We start from the raw sequence: 15,765 nt of genomic DNA on the forward strand, positions 1-15,765 counted from the left end.
GCGAGGTTTCAACCGACGCGGAAGACGTACGCGTATTACGTCGACGCCGGTTCGCCGCACGACCGTCTTCGCGCGGGCGTACGCGTGTCAGTCGCGGCTGGCGCGCGTGTGACGTCGACGCACTACGTCGAGCGTGTCAATATTTCGTCGGGACGCGAGATTTTCGCGCGTTCGCCAACACGTCATCGTTCGCCCGTCGTCGCTCTGCACGATGTGCGCTCCCTTGGACAACGCTTTAAACAGCTCGAACGCCTCGGCGAGCGGTCCGCGCGCGCGCCTCGCCGTGCTCTCGGCGTCCATCGTCCCACCCGTCGCCAACGCCGCGGCTTCGTCGTCGCTCAGCGCGCCATCGCCCCCGATGGATGTATCGATCATATCCGCGTACGCCGACATGGCCTGCGCCTCGGCGTCGAGCCCTAGGCCGGCGCCCGGGGAGAACTCATTCGACTTTGATTTTCTCGCATTTTCGAGAGCTTTCGTGAGCGCTCGAGCGTCGTTTTCGTCCGAGCCGATCGCCCTCGGGCTCGCTCGCGATCGTCTTCGCGCGACGCTCGCTCCGATGGGCGAACGGACGCGCGTGGAGACGATGGAGCGCATTTCAGGGAGACGCGCGGCAGAGACTGACGCTCGAGTGTCGTCACATGTCCTCCGACGCCGACGCCGACGCATCGAGCGAGGGCGAAGGGGAGGGGCGAAGCGCGCGCGTGCGTCGTTTCCAACGGCCCCAGACGTCGCAATCGCGCTCGAGGACGAAGGCGAGGGTGGTGGGACGACGAAAGTCCTCGTTCGACGATTTGCGAGGAATTTCACTAGCGCGCGCGCGGGCGTCGCGTTCGTGCGTCTCAGACGACGAGAGCGAGCGACAGAGTCTGAGAACGTTCGCGGGAGACGTTACGGTGAGCGACGTGGCGCGTCGGCGGGCGCTGGAGGAGAGACATAGGAAGATGCGCGCGCTGCCGAGAGGGTCGCGGTACGCGAAGCGACAGCTCGAGTTGATCGACAAGGCGCTGGAGATTCTGGGAAGGGTGAAAGCGCGAGGCGGGAAGCGGACGAGCGAAGAGGAAGATGAGCTCGCAGGGTTACTGAAGGCCGTAAAGCTGTAGATGGTAGAGGTGTGGGCGTTCAGAAGTGCGCGTTGTCTGATTTTTAGTGTAACAAAGATGGTATGCCCACTCAAGACGTCTTATAAATTCGGCTCGCGTCGCGAAGGATGCGTTTTTTGCGAATTCTATACTGAATCGCCGTTCGCTCGTTCCCATTCGCCGTTTTCAACGCCTCTTCGTCCTCCTCGATCGTCGTCGGATACTCAGCGAGTCTTGATTCGACGGCGGCACGAACGGCGTCCGCGGCGCGTCTCTCCGGCGCGCCGCCGCCAAGCTTAAATCCGTCAACGCCCTTGGCCGCGGCGTACTCCTCGGGTGTGGCCAAGACTGTTCGAAGTGCCCACAACAATTTAGGGTCGGCGTTCCCGTCAGAGATAAAGTTACCCTCCCACAACGCTTGATCCAATTCCGGATGCGTTCGCTTGAGCGTCGAGAGACGTTTCTGGTCAGCACCGAGTGCACGCTTCATCGGATCGTATGAAGCCTGCAAGTATGACATCAAACCCTCGAAGCGATAGATGTCCGCGACGTTGTCGACGTCGACGAACCCGTAGCGAGTGATCAACTCGTCGTTATTCAACACTCCGTACGAGATGAGCACTTCTTCGCCAGTTTCGTAGTCTTTTGGCGCTCGCAAGACAAACGCACCTCTATCAAATTCGAACTCCGTCTTGATCATCGTCTTGTGATTGAAAGCGTCGATCAGAGGCATGAGCACGTACGCCGTCTTGCTATCGCGCTCGGTGTTGCTCGTACTGTCGAAGACTGTGAGCGCTAGCACAGCGAAAACCGCCAACCATCGACCCTCCGCTGAGGAAGCCGTCATGAAAGTTAAGAAGCACATCCCCACCGCGAGCGAGCGCGGGAGTAGCTTCGCCCTGAGTTTATCGCTATCCACCAACCTTCCGCTGAACACGCGCGAGCGAACGGTGTCGAGCGCCCATACGATTTCCTCGTCCGACGTCGCCGCCAACGCCCCACCCGTCGCGGCGTGTTTCCTCACCAATCTGATCGCCTCCGCGTTCTCATCCCGCTGCTCTCTCGCCATCTTTCCCGACAGTGGATACTGCATCGCCCGCACTTCCTCATCGCTGTACGATCCGATCAAGTCGTACCGTCGCGGCAGCTGGGACACGTACGCCGCGAACGCGCTCTCCGCTCCCAACTTTCGCTCTCGCAACAACACGAGCGCCAATCGTAGCGTCCACTTCGCGTCACCGATGGCATCCCACAACGCGTCCGTGACGAAATCCTCGATCGGGTTCGCCTCGCCTTCGAGCACGCACAGGGCGGCTTTTCGCGGGAGCCGCACGAGCGCGTCGTCCGCGCGAATCGCTCGCGTCGCCGTCGTCGTGCGCATCGTCTCCGCATCATCCACCGATTGATTCGTGATACGCACGGCGTCGCCCTGGACGTCGTTCTCTTTGAGCCACGCGTCATAGGCGGAGGCGCGAATGAGAACTTTGGAGAGGCGTCGTCCAGCGCGCCGAGGTCGCGCGCGAGGCGCTGAGCGTACGGCGGGCGACGACGACGACGACGACGGACGGACGAGCGACGCGCGCGCACGACGGCTGTGCGCGCGGGTATGAATGAGCGACGACGTCGTGGAGCGGCAGAGCATCGTCGACGCGGTGAGAGGCGCGCTCTGGCGGTCGCGGCGTCGAGAGGCGCGAGGAGGACGACGCAAGCAAGCGCGTGATATTCACTGCGATGGTCATTTCCAAATCTTGACGCTCATGTCGCGGCTGGCGGAGATCAACATCTGGCTGGCAGCGCCGGAGATGGTGGCGAGGGCGACGACGGCGTCTCGGTGACAGTCGTGACGCTCGTACGCGGTGCCGTGGGCGTTTGATTTGCGCGCGTTCTCCGGAAGCGGCGTCGGGTACTCCTGCTGAATCACCACGCCGCTCACGGATTGCTCTGCGAATTTCGGTCTCGGACCATATATGTTACCCGAGATAACGCGCGACTTGGCGGAGTCGCCTGGGTGCCAGACGCGAATGCACGTGTCCGTGCTGCCGGAGACAATGGCACCGTTGGGGAGCGCAAGCAGGGCTCGCACTCCTGGCGGTCGAGCTGTGGAAGAAATTAGCTCATCCGCGCGTAAGTCTTCACTAAAGTGACCATACGTCGTATTCGCCAACGTCGAGGAGTGAACGTAAGCGCTTTGAGATCTCGGTACGATTCTTAATCGACCATTTGCCTCCATGGCGCTGGGTGGTGCTCGCGCGGCGGCATCAAGCGCCGCGCCTTGTCCTCGCAACACGCGCAAGATGCGTCGACAACCGCCGTCTGCTATGTCCCACAGGGCCACTTCGTCGTGTCCTGCGCCACACCAGACCAGAGGGCGCTTGACGGCTCCCGCAGAGCTTTGTTGTGGCGAAAGCGGCGAAATCGTCATGGCCTCAATCCCGGCTCCGCGCGACGGATGATTCCACTCCTGGACACAGGTTTGGAATCGCATATCAAGCAAGTTGATCGAACCGCTGGCGGTGCCGATAACGAGCCAAGAAGCCGCGCCGCTTGTATCCAAGGCGAGAGACGACGTGACACCAATCTTCGGATTGAGCGGCATCCTGAACGCATCCTTTGGCGCGCGATAATCCCAGCCGTACACCGCACCTGTCTGAGTGATGTAACACACCACGTGCTCGCCGAGAGACGCCACCGCACTCACAGCGCCCTCTGATTTATCCACGTGACGAATCTCAGCGGCGCCCGTGTACCTATCCGGCACCGGTCTCCATTGAGGAGTTTTGCCAGCATCTTTTGTGACATATTCCACACGCCACGCGTGCACAGTGCCATTGTCGCTACCGCTCACAATGTGAGACTCTGACGTGCTGGCCACGGATGTGATTTTTCCACCCTGAGACGCGTACGTCAGTCGTGATTGGAAGGCAACATCCTTTTCTATTCGGCGAGCATCCCAAATTTTACAGCTCCCATCCTCGCTCCCAGTCGCAAAAAACACTTCGTTGCGATCGACAGCGATTGAGGTCACTGTTCCTCTATGTTCTAAAAGCGTCTCCACGAGCACCCCACGAGGTGTCCAGGACATGTCGCTCGCGCTCTTCCTCGCACTTGCCTCTGCATCTGGTGGACCATTAGGTTTGAGCCTATTCGCACCAATATCGAATCTGCGAACGGCCGCAGATAACGTGTCCACGAGAGTCAATTCCCGAGCGTCGATGAGGAGGGCGTCATTCTCTGAATCATCAAGCGATATTGGTCTCGCATCGTGCGGAGTGACGATAGATCTCTTCTGCCCGAAAACCATAGTCCATACGTCGTTCATGTCGCCGTCCTTTACGTCTTCGACGATACTTGGCGGCTCGTTTGATCCATAGCGACCAGATTGCACGGAGCTGGAAGCATTTGCATTTGAAGCAGTTTGACGCACTTTCGCAATCGTCTTGATGTATGATGACATGACATTGATACATGGGAATTCCGCAGCGGCGTTGTATGCCACAATTGATTTTTCATCATCTGCGTTCAGGGAGTTATCGACATCCACAGGTCTATCGAGTCGTGCGCTCACCGCAGCATAAACTGCGGCTGTTCTCATTCCATTTGCTTGCGCGACAGCCGCCTCAAACGCACTTCGAGATGGCGGCGGAAACACGCACATCGCCAAGATATCTGGATCATTCAAAAAGTCTGGGGTTAAGCTCAAGACTTTTGAGCGGTTCGGATCGGAATCGTCCAAGAACGGCTTCACAATTGGTACGAGCCTGGCAAAAGCGTCGACGGGTCCAACACTCTTTGCCGCAGTGGAGAAAAAGTTCTGCGCCGCCGTGCGCACTGCAGCCGATGGATGACAGAGCAAAGGAGCAGCGGACTTCGCGATGTGAAAAATCGCAGGTTTACCGACAAGAATCATCTTGCTTTCTTTTGGATTCGATGCTTGAATCGATGCGAGCCCAGACATGCATCGCAACGCGTGCGCAATCACCGTGTCGTTGATGTCAACAAGGCAACGGTCGATACACGGTACCAAAACCAACTCACAAGACGCTTGACCGACGAACTCTCCAATTTCAGCAATGTGCTTGAAGAACGCGCAGCGCAAGTGCGGAGATGATGTATTCAGACAAGTGATCATGAAAGGCATCAAGAAGTCGTTCGTGTCGTCACGTCCAAAGAAGTGCGCCAGTTGCGCTGAATTCGCCAGTAATTCCTCCCAAATCGCCGCGTCACCGTGGTCTACTTTGCCTCCGAGTAGGTTAAAGACGATATTTTGCACTGTCAATCTTGCTGCGATGAGATCGTCGTCAAAACTGATTGGATCTCCGCCTTGTCCCGAGTTTGCGACGGCGTATTGTAGGAAAGTCAGACTCAAGCGCGAAAGTGGCGCTACAACGGCGGCCACGTTCACGCGCACTAGTCGTGCCGAGTCTGTCGCCACTTTACTCACAAGTGGCCAAATGTACTCCGGGAATAAGCCAAAATCACTCTGAGGAATATCAACCACGTGCTGCAGAATTTCCGCAATGGCGCGCAATGCCTCTGCTCGAACCGACGCTTCACTGTCCTGAAGCATGGACGCACAATACGGCAGCATGAGTTGTAAAATACAGTGGTCAGATGCCAGAGGACTAATCTTGCGCAAAAGTCTCAATGCAGACACTCGGGCATCCATCTTCGTCGATCCGCGCATGGATGAGCAAATGTGCGTCGCGATGAGGCCAACTCCCGGACAGCTAAAGCATGACGACGGATCGAATGCGATCGCCAAGACCTCCTCATTCGTAAGTGCGCTTGAAACAGCGCTCGAGCCACTCTCACTTCTTAAGATATCTACCAGTAGTTCGTCCAGTTCTTCTTCCACCACCGCGATTCGACTGTTATTGTCCACATCCAAAAACTTTGCACTGAACGCATGCAACCTTTTAAAATACGAAGGGAACAACTTTGAATCCTCGTATTTTGCCAGGTAACTCTCCGCGCTGAACCGCTTGTTCGGATCAATGACAACCATAGACGATATCATCGCACGCGCGAGATCGTTTTCGACTCCACTCGAGATCGCATCGAGCGGACTGTGTTCGCCGCGCTTGTACGCTAGCGCACCCGACAAATCAAACAAAGCCTTACCATCCGTGTACAGCTCCGCGAGCGTACATCCCAGAGAGTAGATATCCGCCGCTGGATGCAACACCGGCGGCTCCTCATCGAGCATGTTCTCCGCCACCGATGTCATTTTATCCGAGAACCGCTCTGGCGCAATGCAGCATCGTCGCCTCCCGTCGCTATCAAAAAAGTACGTGAAAACCGCCGGGTTATCCGCCGGCATCTCCGCCGGCTTGTACGACGCAAAATCACACAAAAAGCACCATCCCCACGACGTCACTAACACGTTCTCGCACTTGATATCCCCGTGCACCACTCCGCGCGTGTGTGCGTCCGCCACTGCGTGCAACAACTGATACGCAATCCATGCCCGTTCACCATCCGTCATGAATGGTCGCGCGCTCAGACGTTCGAGCAGACTCGCGTGACAAAACTGCCGCATCAAGTACACCGCGTTAGACGTCTCCAACGCCCGCGTGAACGGCCAACAATGCGGCAGCCTTGGCGCCGGAGTCGTGAGCGCGTCTCGAATCTCCTGAACCATTCTCTCGTGCGCGCGCAGGTCCGGAAACGCCCCCGGCCGCTTCAGGTACACCTTCACCAACGCTATCCCGTCCTTGGACGCGTCCGAGACGCCGGGCGCGTTTACTGAAACGCCGTCGACGCGACAGATTATTGATTTTAAAAATCGTCCAGTGCCTGGGAGGTGATCCTTGTACACCAAGCTCGGGACGTCGGCGGCGAGGACGTCGCCCATCTGGACCTTGGGGGCCGCCGAGTGCGTGTTACCCATGACGCGATTTGAGAGTTATCCGGTCGACATTCGAGGTTGGACGGTCGTCACGAGGCGAAATGAGGCGATGGCAGGCGTTCAGCGCAAGACAGTTGAAAAAAATGTGTAGCGATATCGTTAACAGTCGATGTTGAGCGAGATGTCTAAAGCCTTGACGCTGTGCGTGAGCGCGCCGGAAGAGATGTAGGTGACGCCGGTCTTACCGATCGCGGGAACGGTGTCGAGGGTGACGTTCCCAGAGGCCTCAGTGTCGACGCGTCCGGCGATGCGCCGGACGGCTTCCGTCATGTCTTGGACGGACATGTTGTCGAGCATCAAGCGCGTGATGCTCTTCGTCGTCACGTTCGGGTCATCGAGGAGGGCGATGACGGTGTCCACTTCCTCCATCGTTCGCGCCTCGACCTCTATCTTGACCTCGCTCAGGTTGTTCTCTTCTAAATACTTTTCGCACGCCTCGACGGCTTTCGCGATGCCCCCCGCGGCGGCGATGTGATTATCCTTGATCATCACCATGTCAAACAGACCGATTCGATGATTTTTCCCGCCCCCGATCAACACCGCCCACTTATCGATCACGCGCAGACCCGGAACGGTCTTCCTCGTCTCCAGCATGACGGCCGGCGCCGCCGCGTCCGCGTACGCCCGCGTCATCGTCGCGATGCCGCTCATCCTCTGCATAAAGTTCAACACCACCCGCTCCGCTCGCAGAATGCTCCGAGCGCTCCCCTTAATCCGCATGAACACTTCCCCGGCCTCGATCGTCTCTCCGTCCCGCTTCATCCACTCCACCTCCAACTCTGGGTCCACCGCGTCCAGCACGCGATTCGCGAGAGACTCCCCAGCGAGCGTCCCCGTCGCCTTCGCCAGCAGCGTCGCCGTCGACGTCGTGGTCGAAGGGATCGTCGACAGCGAGCTCACGTCACCGACGTCACCGGCGTCTTCGCTCAGCGCGAGCGCGATCGCGGCGTCGATGGAGTACGTCGGATGCGGGGGCGGTGGAATCTTCGGTGAACGTTTCGCTTCGTCGGCGACGCGCGCGACGTGCGCGCGCGACATAGCGCGACGGGTCGGGTGCGCGTTGACGCGCGCGCGGGCGGGAGCGAGGGCGAGGGCGACGCGCATGGCGCGCGGGCGGCTGTGGCGGCTGTGGCGGCTGCGGTGGATGGCTGAGAGTCATCACAAAAAGTAAAAGTGCGTTATGTACAAGAGCGCTCGACGGGTGCGAGCGGGCGCGAATTCGGTGCCAGACAGTCGGTACGGTTTCATTGTCGTACTCGTCACGTCAACGATCGAGCTTGGGACACGCGCCGATCTTCGCGCACGCGTCTCTGAGCTTTTCGGCGAGCACGTTCAGGAGCGCCGGAACGTACGGCTCCAAAACCGCGTCGCACTGATGCGCCAACTCCGGTCCGAGCGCGGCACACAGAGCGTCGACCTCGCCCTCGACGAAATTTATCGTCGAGTTCGACTTTATCTCGTTCGCCAACAGTTCCGTGGCCATGACGCAGTCGGCGCACGTCGAGTCGTCGGCGACGTCGCCGCGCGCTCTTCGACGCACCTCGTCCACCATCCCCGCACGCTCGACGCCCTCGATCGCCAACGACCGCGTACGTATGCTTCCCTCACACATATCCAGCGCATCACACGCTTGTTCCTCCAATTCGGGGTGATTCTCGATCCAGCGCGTCGCGAATCGCAATCCGGCTTCGCCCGCGGCGACGCAGACCCCCATCTGACTCTCCGACCCCCCCGTCGCCTCTTCGCACGCCCGAGCGATCGCGCGCGCGACGTCGCCTTGAAACTTCCCCTCCGCGATCTTTCGCTCGATCGCGCGCATGAAGGCGCGACAGGAGGCGCAGTCGTCGGTCGTTCTCGGTTGAGATTCAGATCCACCGAGTCGAATCTTCGACGCCATCGCGCGCGGTCGCGCGCGCACGGCGTCCGCGGACGTGACGAGCACGGCGAGCAAGACGCACGCGATGATGCGCGTCGTCCGTCGTCGAGGCGACATGACGGTCGACGTGCGCGGCAATGACGTTTCTTTGACGCGCACGCAGAATTTTAACCACGCGCCCCGCGCGCCACATCGTCACGCGGCATGCCCGCGAGCGCGTCCGGGAGCGACGACGACGTCGAGAGCAGCGACGACGAGCTCGCGAGCGCCCTGGAGGCTGAACTCTTCGCGAATGACGATGCGGAGGTGAAGGATGTCGCGAAGGCGAACGCTGGCGACGGTGATTCGGAGACGAAGCGCGCGAGAGAGGGCGGCGCGCTTCCGCGAGTGGTTCGTCGGAAAGCGTTTCGCGTGGATGACGCGCGAGGGAGGGGGGACGAGGGGACGTGCGCGCACCCGGCGTTTATGTTTGAGATTTGCGTGGTGTGCGGCGAACGGAAACGGGACGACGGCGGCGGGTCGAAGGGCGAGATGCGAAGCGGATCCGGGGAAGAGGCGCTTCGTGGACACTTCACGACGTCAATGCGATATATACACGAGGGGTTGACGCTGTCGAACGCGGAGTTGGAGAAGGCGAAACGGGAGGAGAAGGAGCGCGTGTTGAAGGATGGAAAGTTGACGTTGATTTTGGATTTGGATCACACGCTGCTCAATTCGGCACAGTTCAAGGAGTTGACGCAAGAGCAGCACGATTTGTTGCATCAGTGCATCGCCCAGGAGGCGAACGGGCTCGCAGAGCGGGAGAGACCGATGCTGTATTGCTTGCGGCACATGGGATTTTTCACAAAGTTGCGACCGCACGTCTTCGAGTTTTTGGAAGAGGTGTCGCAGATTTGTCAGCCGTACGTGTACACGATGGGGGATAAGGCGTACGCGAAAGAGATGGTTAAGCTCATTGATCCCGAGGGAAAGATTTTCCACGGGCGCGTGATCTCCAACAACGACTCCACGAGCTCGCACGTGAAAGATTTGGACATCGTCCTGGGAGGAGAAACCAGCGCCGTAATCGTGGACGACACCGAGCGCGTGTGGCCGGCAAATCACGGCAACTTGATTCGACTCGATCGTTATCACTTCTTTCCCTCGAGCGCGGCGTCGTTCCAACAAAAGGGACAGAGCGTTATGGAGCGCTCGATGGTAGATGAGGGTGAACTCGGTTCGATGGGTGCTAGAGCGGTGCTCTTGGACGTCTTGGCTGTCATCCAGAGCGCCCACAGGAGTTATTTCAAGCACGCGAGCATCGAGGAGCCGGACGTTCGCACTTTGCTCGTAAAACCGGATAGGATAGATTTGCCTCTAAGCGGCGTCAAGTTCGTCATGAGCGGCGTCACGCCGCTCTCGGACCGCAATCCCGAGCGACACCCGCTCCGCCTGCTTGCATCTACCCTAGGTGCTGAGTTCGTCTCGTCCATCGAGCGCGACGGCGATAGCGTCACCCACGTTATCGCTCGAAGCTCTGGCACCGACAAGGTGAAGTGGGCGAAGAAGACAGGCGGACGCGTCCTCATCGTCGAACCGTCGTGGCTCGTCGCATGCGCGCAAGCGAACACAAGAGTGAGCGAATCGCTCTATCCCATAGAGACGTAGAGAGAGAAATACATGTAGTTTTCCAACCGTTAGCTTCGAATCCAACTCTCGCGCCTCGCGCTTGCCCACTCAACTGTCTCGAGCAAAACTCCAGACCTCCACGCGTCGCGCCCTTCATGGGTGCCTCGCGCGCGAGCGCCCTCGCCTTTTTCGCCGGCGCCGCCATCGCCGCGCACGTCCTCACACGCGACACGACGGTGGGAGAGGACGTCCTGAGCGCTCTGGCTTCGGGTGAAATCTGGACGGTTTCACAAAATTCTCCCTCGAGCGTCCTCTCTGTCGACACGCGAGATACTTTGAGCGATGCGAGCGCCGTCGATGGGTTTCGAGACGTTTACCGCGCGAAGATCGAGGCACTGGAGCTCGGAGAGGCGACGCGCGCGGCGTTGGCAGCGACGAAGCTGACGCTCGCGCTGTGGGCGCGCGTCTTCTCTCCGGCGACGAACGCGCTGTGGGACGCGCTGAAGACGGTGCTGCGAGCGAGCGGGGATGAGGGTTTACGATTCTTGCGCGAGACAGAGCCGAAGGTGCTCGCGCTGTGGGCGTTGGCGTGCGTCGGGGCGATGTACGCGGTGCACGCGTGCAGACGCCTCGTCAAGCATCTGAAGCGGGCGAGGTATAGGAATAAACTCAAGTTTTTCATCATAAGGACGCGAATGCGGGCGAGTCGGCGCGTGCGAGCGATGTTGGAACCGTACGCAAAGGTGTACAGGAGTATCGCGGCCGTGGGCATGGGAGTGAGACGGAGATATTCGCTTGTCGTCCACAGCGTGCGCAACAAGAGTCGAATGGCGGCAAACGCGCTGCCACATGGGATTTTCTTAGTTTTAGGTTTTACGGTGTTCCGCATTATGCCACGCGGGTTGAGGCTTATGCTGAAAAAGCGGGAGGCATTGGCAACGATAGCACTGCTGATCCCGATGTTTCAGACCATGCTTGCGGTGGAGAGCAACGACATGGCTCTCGTGGAGAAGTGGTTACGATTCTGGGCGTCGTGCGCACCTTTCATGATGGCTGTGGACTTTCCATTCATCTTTTACGGCGTTCGGTGGTTCTTCCCGTGGTGGCCCGAGACTTTGGTGCTGTTCACGATTTGGCTCAATTTGCACCTCACGCGAGGAAGTCATTTGATTGTAGAATTTTTCACGCCAATCGTTGCTCAAGCGATGGCGTACCTGAACAACTCACCTGGCAGGTTGTCCATGATCTTTCGGCGGTCGGTTCGGCAAGCGCTGCAGTTGAGCGTCATAGTCTTGCGGTTTAGATCTCGTCGCGCGGCAGATGCGATGCGTCTCGTCATCGATAACATGAGCATACCGTTGGTGATGTGCACAATGTTCTTCTTCACGCCAGGACTCATCACGATTTACGGTTGTGATATGGCGGGCTTAGTCGTCCCGTTTGCGTTCACCGTCGACGGTTTACTACAGTATAGCGAGTTAAAGGCGCAACAGCCGAACGCAAATCGCGCTCAGGCGCGAAAAGAGGCGCAGAAGCATCACGAGGAAAAACTTCGAAACTGGTTGACATACTGGCTGGCACATGCGATGCTCTGGTCGCTCTCTCAAGAGCTCTCAAAGAGCGTCCTGGGTTGGTTCCCGCTCTGGCGTCACACGCAACTCGTCGGCATTTACTGGTTACAAGTTTTCGGCGGCGCCGAGCGCATCACCGAGCGCATGCAAGGTATCAAAGAGAAAATCATGCAAGACCATCAGCAAGCGTTGAAGGCTGCGATTGCGGCTGATTTAGAGGCTTCGGAAGCGGAGGAACGCGAAAGAGCCGCAAAAAGTGACGATGCGAGCGTGGACACAGAACATGTAGGCGAAGAAAAAGCGGAATCGATCGTCAGAGCATCCATCACTGACGAAGGATTACGTAAAAGAACCGTCGTCGCGGACGAATCACCAGTTAGTTGAAAGACACCCACGCCCACCACCTAGCAATTCTAGCTCTTCTATGAAACAAATGACAATCATTCGCGCACTATGGACGTCGTAAACGATAGTTTCTCGTCGAGCACCGTGACGTTCGTCTGACCCCACGTCTCGCGGTGGCGCGGGAACTCCTCCGCTATGCGATCAACCGTCTCCATCCCGCTCTCCACCACTCCAAAAACTGCGTGAGCACGTCCCCACTCCTCGTGCGATCTCACCGCTATGAAAAAGTCCGGCCCCTTACCGATCAAACACGCGTATCCGCGCTCGACGACCGGCGCCTCGCCCTCGATCCCCCCCGCGACGCCGACGAACCGTCCTTGCAACAACGCGTACGGCGGCCCCGGACCGCCGTACCCATCCACCGCCCCGACCGCCGGCGTCGCCTCGGCGCGATAAAACTCGCACCCATCGTCGCACGTCACCGCCTCCTCGATCGTCCGCACCAGCGTCGGCGACCAATCTCGACGGAGACGTATCTTTACCGCACCCAGGTCTCCTCTGCCAGGAAAGGTCATCGTCAAGAATGTCTCCCTCGTCCGTTCGCTGTACCCCACGAACGCCGCCTCGCGATCGAGCGGACGCGCCGCGCGCGCGCACGCGAGCGAGGCCGCGATGTGCGCCGCGAGCGCGAGCGCGAGGACGACGACGCGTCGCATGATGCGGTGCGCGCGACGACGCGTCCACCTCGGTGAAAACTTTGAGACATGCGTCAGTGCGCACCGCGTGACGCCCCGACGATCGCGCGATGGACCGCGACGGCGCGCACGGTGAGATCTCGCGAGCGTCTCCGTTCATTCGCGACGTCCTGCTGGCGCGCGTGCGCGCGGTGCGAGCGGGAGACGCGGAGACGTTGGCCGAACCGTTGGGCGCGCACGCGATCGAGTTCGACGACGTGCGGCTCGCGGCGTCGTCGGTGCGCGAGGAGAAGGGGAAGGACGCGGTGGACGTGAGCGTGGGGGCGCCGCCGGGGGCGATGGACGGCGCGCGGGCGCGGGCGGACGCGGAGGCGCTGTGCGCGAGCGGAACGGCGACGCGGGTTCGGGACAAGGCGAACGCGGGGTACGATCTTACGCTCCGCGTGGACGTGAGCGAGCTCGCGGCGATGGAGAGCGAGGCGGCGCGGATGGAGGTGATCGAGCGCGCGGCGAGGGTGCGAAGCGCGGTGTACGGGGCGAAGCTTCGAGCGCACCTGCGGGCGCTGGGAGAGACTGGCGGAACGGAGGGCGCGCTCGATTGGCACACGCGTCGACCGGGGGAGACTATGTTCATCAAACCGCAGAAGGATCAGGTGACGGTGGTGTTTCCGATGCGATTCGAGGACGCGCGGGATGCGGTGATCGCGACGCAGTTTTTGACGCACTTTGCCGAGGTGCGAAGGACGCAAAAGGATTTGTCCACGGCGCCCGCCGTGTCTTACATTAAAACCCCGCCGTTAGAGCTCAAGGAAGCGCCCGAGGAGTTGTTGAACGTGGCTGCGACGAACGGTGGGTACGTCTCTTTCGTTCTGTTCAAGAGACACGTCGCCGAAGACCGTCTCGAATCGACGGTGTGGAACATACTTACGTTTCACGCCTTTGTGAGCTTCCATATAAAGTACTCCAAGGCGTATTGGCACAGTCGCATGCGTAACAAGGTAGAATCGTGGTTGAGTATTCTTAAACGCGCGAAAAAGTCGGATCCGAACGGTCCGAAGAAGATGACGACGGCGAGTGGACGCACGTTTGTTCGAAAGTGATTTAATCAAAATGCCTAGAAGAACGGCGGAAGCAAGATAAACGCGCGGCGGAACTTCGGTCGACCGTCCTTACCATCGAAGAGCTTGCGCAATCTCGCGTGCTTGGCGATGGCCCACTGCATCATCTGCGCTGCGCCACAGCACATGAAAGTGTAGCCCATCACGCTCTGCGTTGCAATGTTAAAACCCAACCATTGGTAGATCTCCGTCGCGTAGTTCGCGCACGTGACGTAGTTGAACAAGAATCCACTCGGGATCACGTAACCCTTCTGGCCATCCTTACGAAGGTTGGCGAGGATGACGTGGCATCGCAGGTTGCTCAACTGCATCACGGCGCTGAATGCGAAACCAGCCAGCATTTGCGTTCGACCGACCGGCGTGTACGCCGGGTGATTGATGAAGTACGACATGAACGCACCGAATGTCCAGTAGTAACTGCAATTCCTCACCAGATTAAAAATCGGCATCGTCGCGTGCGAGAACTTGTGCACGAAGAATGTCTCCAGAATCCGCTTCACGTAGTGCGCCGTATGAAAGTACATCGCCAGCGTCTGCGCCTCCAATGGCGCTTTACCCGCGTTCTTAATTCCGAAAATCCCACCATAAATCTCCCGTCGCATGAAGTAAAACGGCAGGTACGCCAGGAGCGGTCCGAGGTACTCGAAGAAGAAGACGGCTTTGTAGCTCACCTGCGGGCCCAAATCCTTGAACACGATCGTGTCTCCGTCCTCCAAACCGTAATCGTTCAGCGACTTGTCGTCCACGAGAACGATCCCACGGCTCTCACCCGGGGCGGGCGAGGTCGTGAAGCGCTGTCGGCTCGGGTACAGCTTCTTCTTGAGCGCGTGGAGCGAGCGCTTCAGGTCGCTCACTTTCGCGTCGTTCGGGACGACGATGCCGTCCGCGACGACGGGGCGGCCGGAGCGGGAGACGATCTTGAGCTTCATCGCGCGCGCGCCGGTGATCGTGCCTCGAAGTTGAGGTCTGAGATCGCACGCGGCGAGATGACGGACGCGGGGCTGACGAAGCGATTTTTTTAGTGAACACGAATCGGCTCTCATTCAGCTGAGGTTTGCGCGGCGGAATGAAGGAACAATGGAGCGACGCGTTCGATCGGTGCGACGACGATCCAGGAGTGCGTTCGTTACGAATATTGGGTCGGTTCTGTTACAGTGCGCGCGATCTCGGTCGTCGCGCTCATCCGTCCTTACACTGGGCGTGGATGAAGCTCAAATTTTGAACGCACTCGGAGAAGAGCTCGCCGAGGACTTCGGTGATGTCAGCCTGGCCTTCCTCGGGATTTTCCATCTGCGGTGCCTCGCCCGTGGTACCTTGCGCCTTGGTCATCACGAAATCGGTGTCTCCGATCGGGATGATGCGCTTAGTGCCAACATCCTTCTCGGAGTTGGACGTGTACATCGCCTTGAGGCGACGAATGATGAGCTCTCTGAAAGCGTCAGCCACTGGGCTATTCTCCGGCGCTTTTGAGCGCTTGGCGAATATGAACAGCAGTGCCTCCCAAACTCGACGCATCTGCGGCTTGCAAATCTTTAGTTTCGAGGCCGCCGCATCGAAGATCG

General features: G+C 59.1%; 12 protein-coding genes across 12 annotated transcripts in view; 4 read left to right on the forward strand and 8 right to left on the reverse strand.

Moving 5' to 3' along the window:
- Window positions 1-87: 87 nt before the first annotated feature.
- On the reverse strand, window positions 88-597 carry OT_ostta03g04110 (unnamed product; the record flags this gene model as incomplete). Its single annotated transcript, XM_003078273.1, has 1 exon — window positions 88-597. One exon carries the CDS (start codon window positions 595-597, stop codon window positions 88-90), a length of 510 nt encoding a protein of 169 aa, XP_003078321.1.
- A 44-nt stretch (window positions 598-641) lies between these two features.
- OT_ostta03g04120 (unnamed product) lies at window positions 642-1,103 on the forward strand (the record flags this gene model as incomplete). Its single annotated transcript, XM_003078272.1, has 1 exon — window positions 642-1,103. The coding sequence occupies one exon, from the start codon at window positions 642-644 to the stop codon at window positions 1,101-1,103; it is 462 nt and encodes a 153-aa protein (XP_003078320.1).
- Window positions 1,104-1,173: 70 nt separating this feature from the next.
- On the reverse strand, window positions 1,174-2,463 carry OT_ostta03g04130 (Rubisco LS methyltransferase, substrate-binding domain; the record flags this gene model as incomplete). The annotated part of the gene is made up of 1 exon (XM_003078271.1): window positions 1,174-2,463. One exon carries the CDS (start codon window positions 2,461-2,463, stop codon window positions 1,174-1,176), a length of 1,290 nt encoding a protein of 429 aa, XP_003078319.1.
- Window positions 2,464-2,817: 354 nt separating this feature from the next.
- Window positions 2,818-6,972, reverse strand: OT_ostta03g04140 (Armadillo-type fold; the record flags this gene model as incomplete). The annotated part of the gene is made up of 1 exon (XM_003078270.1): window positions 2,818-6,972. One exon carries the CDS (start codon window positions 6,970-6,972, stop codon window positions 2,818-2,820), a length of 4,155 nt encoding a protein of 1,384 aa, XP_003078318.1.
- A 117-nt stretch (window positions 6,973-7,089) lies between these two features.
- On the reverse strand, window positions 7,090-8,028 carry OT_ostta03g04150 (Quinolinate phosphoribosyl transferase,C-terminal; the record flags this gene model as incomplete). The annotated part of the gene is made up of 1 exon (XM_003078269.2): window positions 7,090-8,028. One exon carries the CDS (start codon window positions 8,026-8,028, stop codon window positions 7,090-7,092), a length of 939 nt encoding a protein of 312 aa, XP_003078317.2.
- Window positions 8,029-8,254: 226 nt separating this feature from the next.
- OT_ostta03g04160 (Saposin-like type B, 1) lies at window positions 8,255-8,887 on the reverse strand (the record flags this gene model as incomplete). The annotated part of the gene is made up of 1 exon (XM_003078268.1): window positions 8,255-8,887. One exon carries the CDS (start codon window positions 8,885-8,887, stop codon window positions 8,255-8,257), a length of 633 nt encoding a protein of 210 aa, XP_003078316.1.
- A 183-nt stretch (window positions 8,888-9,070) lies between these two features.
- Window positions 9,071-10,513, forward strand: OT_ostta03g04170 (NLI interacting factor; the record flags this gene model as incomplete). The annotated part of the gene is made up of 1 exon (XM_003078267.1): window positions 9,071-10,513. The coding sequence occupies one exon, from the start codon at window positions 9,071-9,073 to the stop codon at window positions 10,511-10,513; it is 1,443 nt and encodes a 480-aa protein (XP_003078315.1).
- Window positions 10,514-10,629: 116 nt separating this feature from the next.
- On the forward strand, window positions 10,630-12,429 carry OT_ostta03g04180 (TB2/DP1/HVA22-related protein; the record flags this gene model as incomplete). The annotated part of the gene is made up of 1 exon (XM_003078266.2): window positions 10,630-12,429. The coding sequence occupies one exon, from the start codon at window positions 10,630-10,632 to the stop codon at window positions 12,427-12,429; it is 1,800 nt and encodes a 599-aa protein (XP_003078314.2).
- Window positions 12,430-12,485: 56 nt separating this feature from the next.
- On the reverse strand, window positions 12,486-12,965 carry OT_ostta03g04190 (Cyclophilin-like peptidyl-prolyl cis-trans isomerase domain; the record flags this gene model as incomplete). The annotated part of the gene is made up of 1 exon (XM_022984844.1): window positions 12,486-12,965. One exon carries the CDS (start codon window positions 12,963-12,965, stop codon window positions 12,486-12,488), a length of 480 nt encoding a protein of 159 aa, XP_022838569.1.
- Window positions 12,966-13,195: 230 nt separating this feature from the next.
- OT_ostta03g04200 (ARP2/3 complex, 34kDa subunit (p34-Arc)) lies at window positions 13,196-14,185 on the forward strand (the record flags this gene model as incomplete). The annotated part of the gene is made up of 1 exon (XM_003078265.1): window positions 13,196-14,185. One exon carries the CDS (start codon window positions 13,196-13,198, stop codon window positions 14,183-14,185), a length of 990 nt encoding a protein of 329 aa, XP_003078313.1.
- A 14-nt stretch (window positions 14,186-14,199) lies between these two features.
- Window positions 14,200-15,132, reverse strand: OT_ostta03g04210 (Ubiquitin supergroup; the record flags this gene model as incomplete). The annotated part of the gene is made up of 1 exon (XM_003078264.2): window positions 14,200-15,132. One exon carries the CDS (start codon window positions 15,130-15,132, stop codon window positions 14,200-14,202), a length of 933 nt encoding a protein of 310 aa, XP_003078312.2.
- A 250-nt stretch (window positions 15,133-15,382) lies between these two features.
- The window catches only part of OT_ostta03g04220 (Histone acetyl transferase HAT1 N-terminal), a gene marked incomplete at both ends in the record, with an annotated part of 1,526 nt that continues 1,143 nt past the window's right edge, over window positions 15,383-15,765 (reverse strand). The window contains one exon of the mRNA XM_022984845.1: window positions 15,383-15,765. This exon is cut by the window's right edge and continues 1 nt beyond it. Within this exon, the coding sequence (XP_022838570.1) occupies window positions 15,383-15,765 (383 nt within the window).

This window comes from Ostreococcus tauri (assembly GCF_000214015.3).
Source record: "Ostreococcus tauri WGS project CAID00000000 data, contig chromosome 03, whole genome shotgun sequence".
NCBI lineage: Eukaryota > Viridiplantae > Chlorophyta > Mamiellophyceae > Mamiellales > Bathycoccaceae > Ostreococcus > Ostreococcus tauri.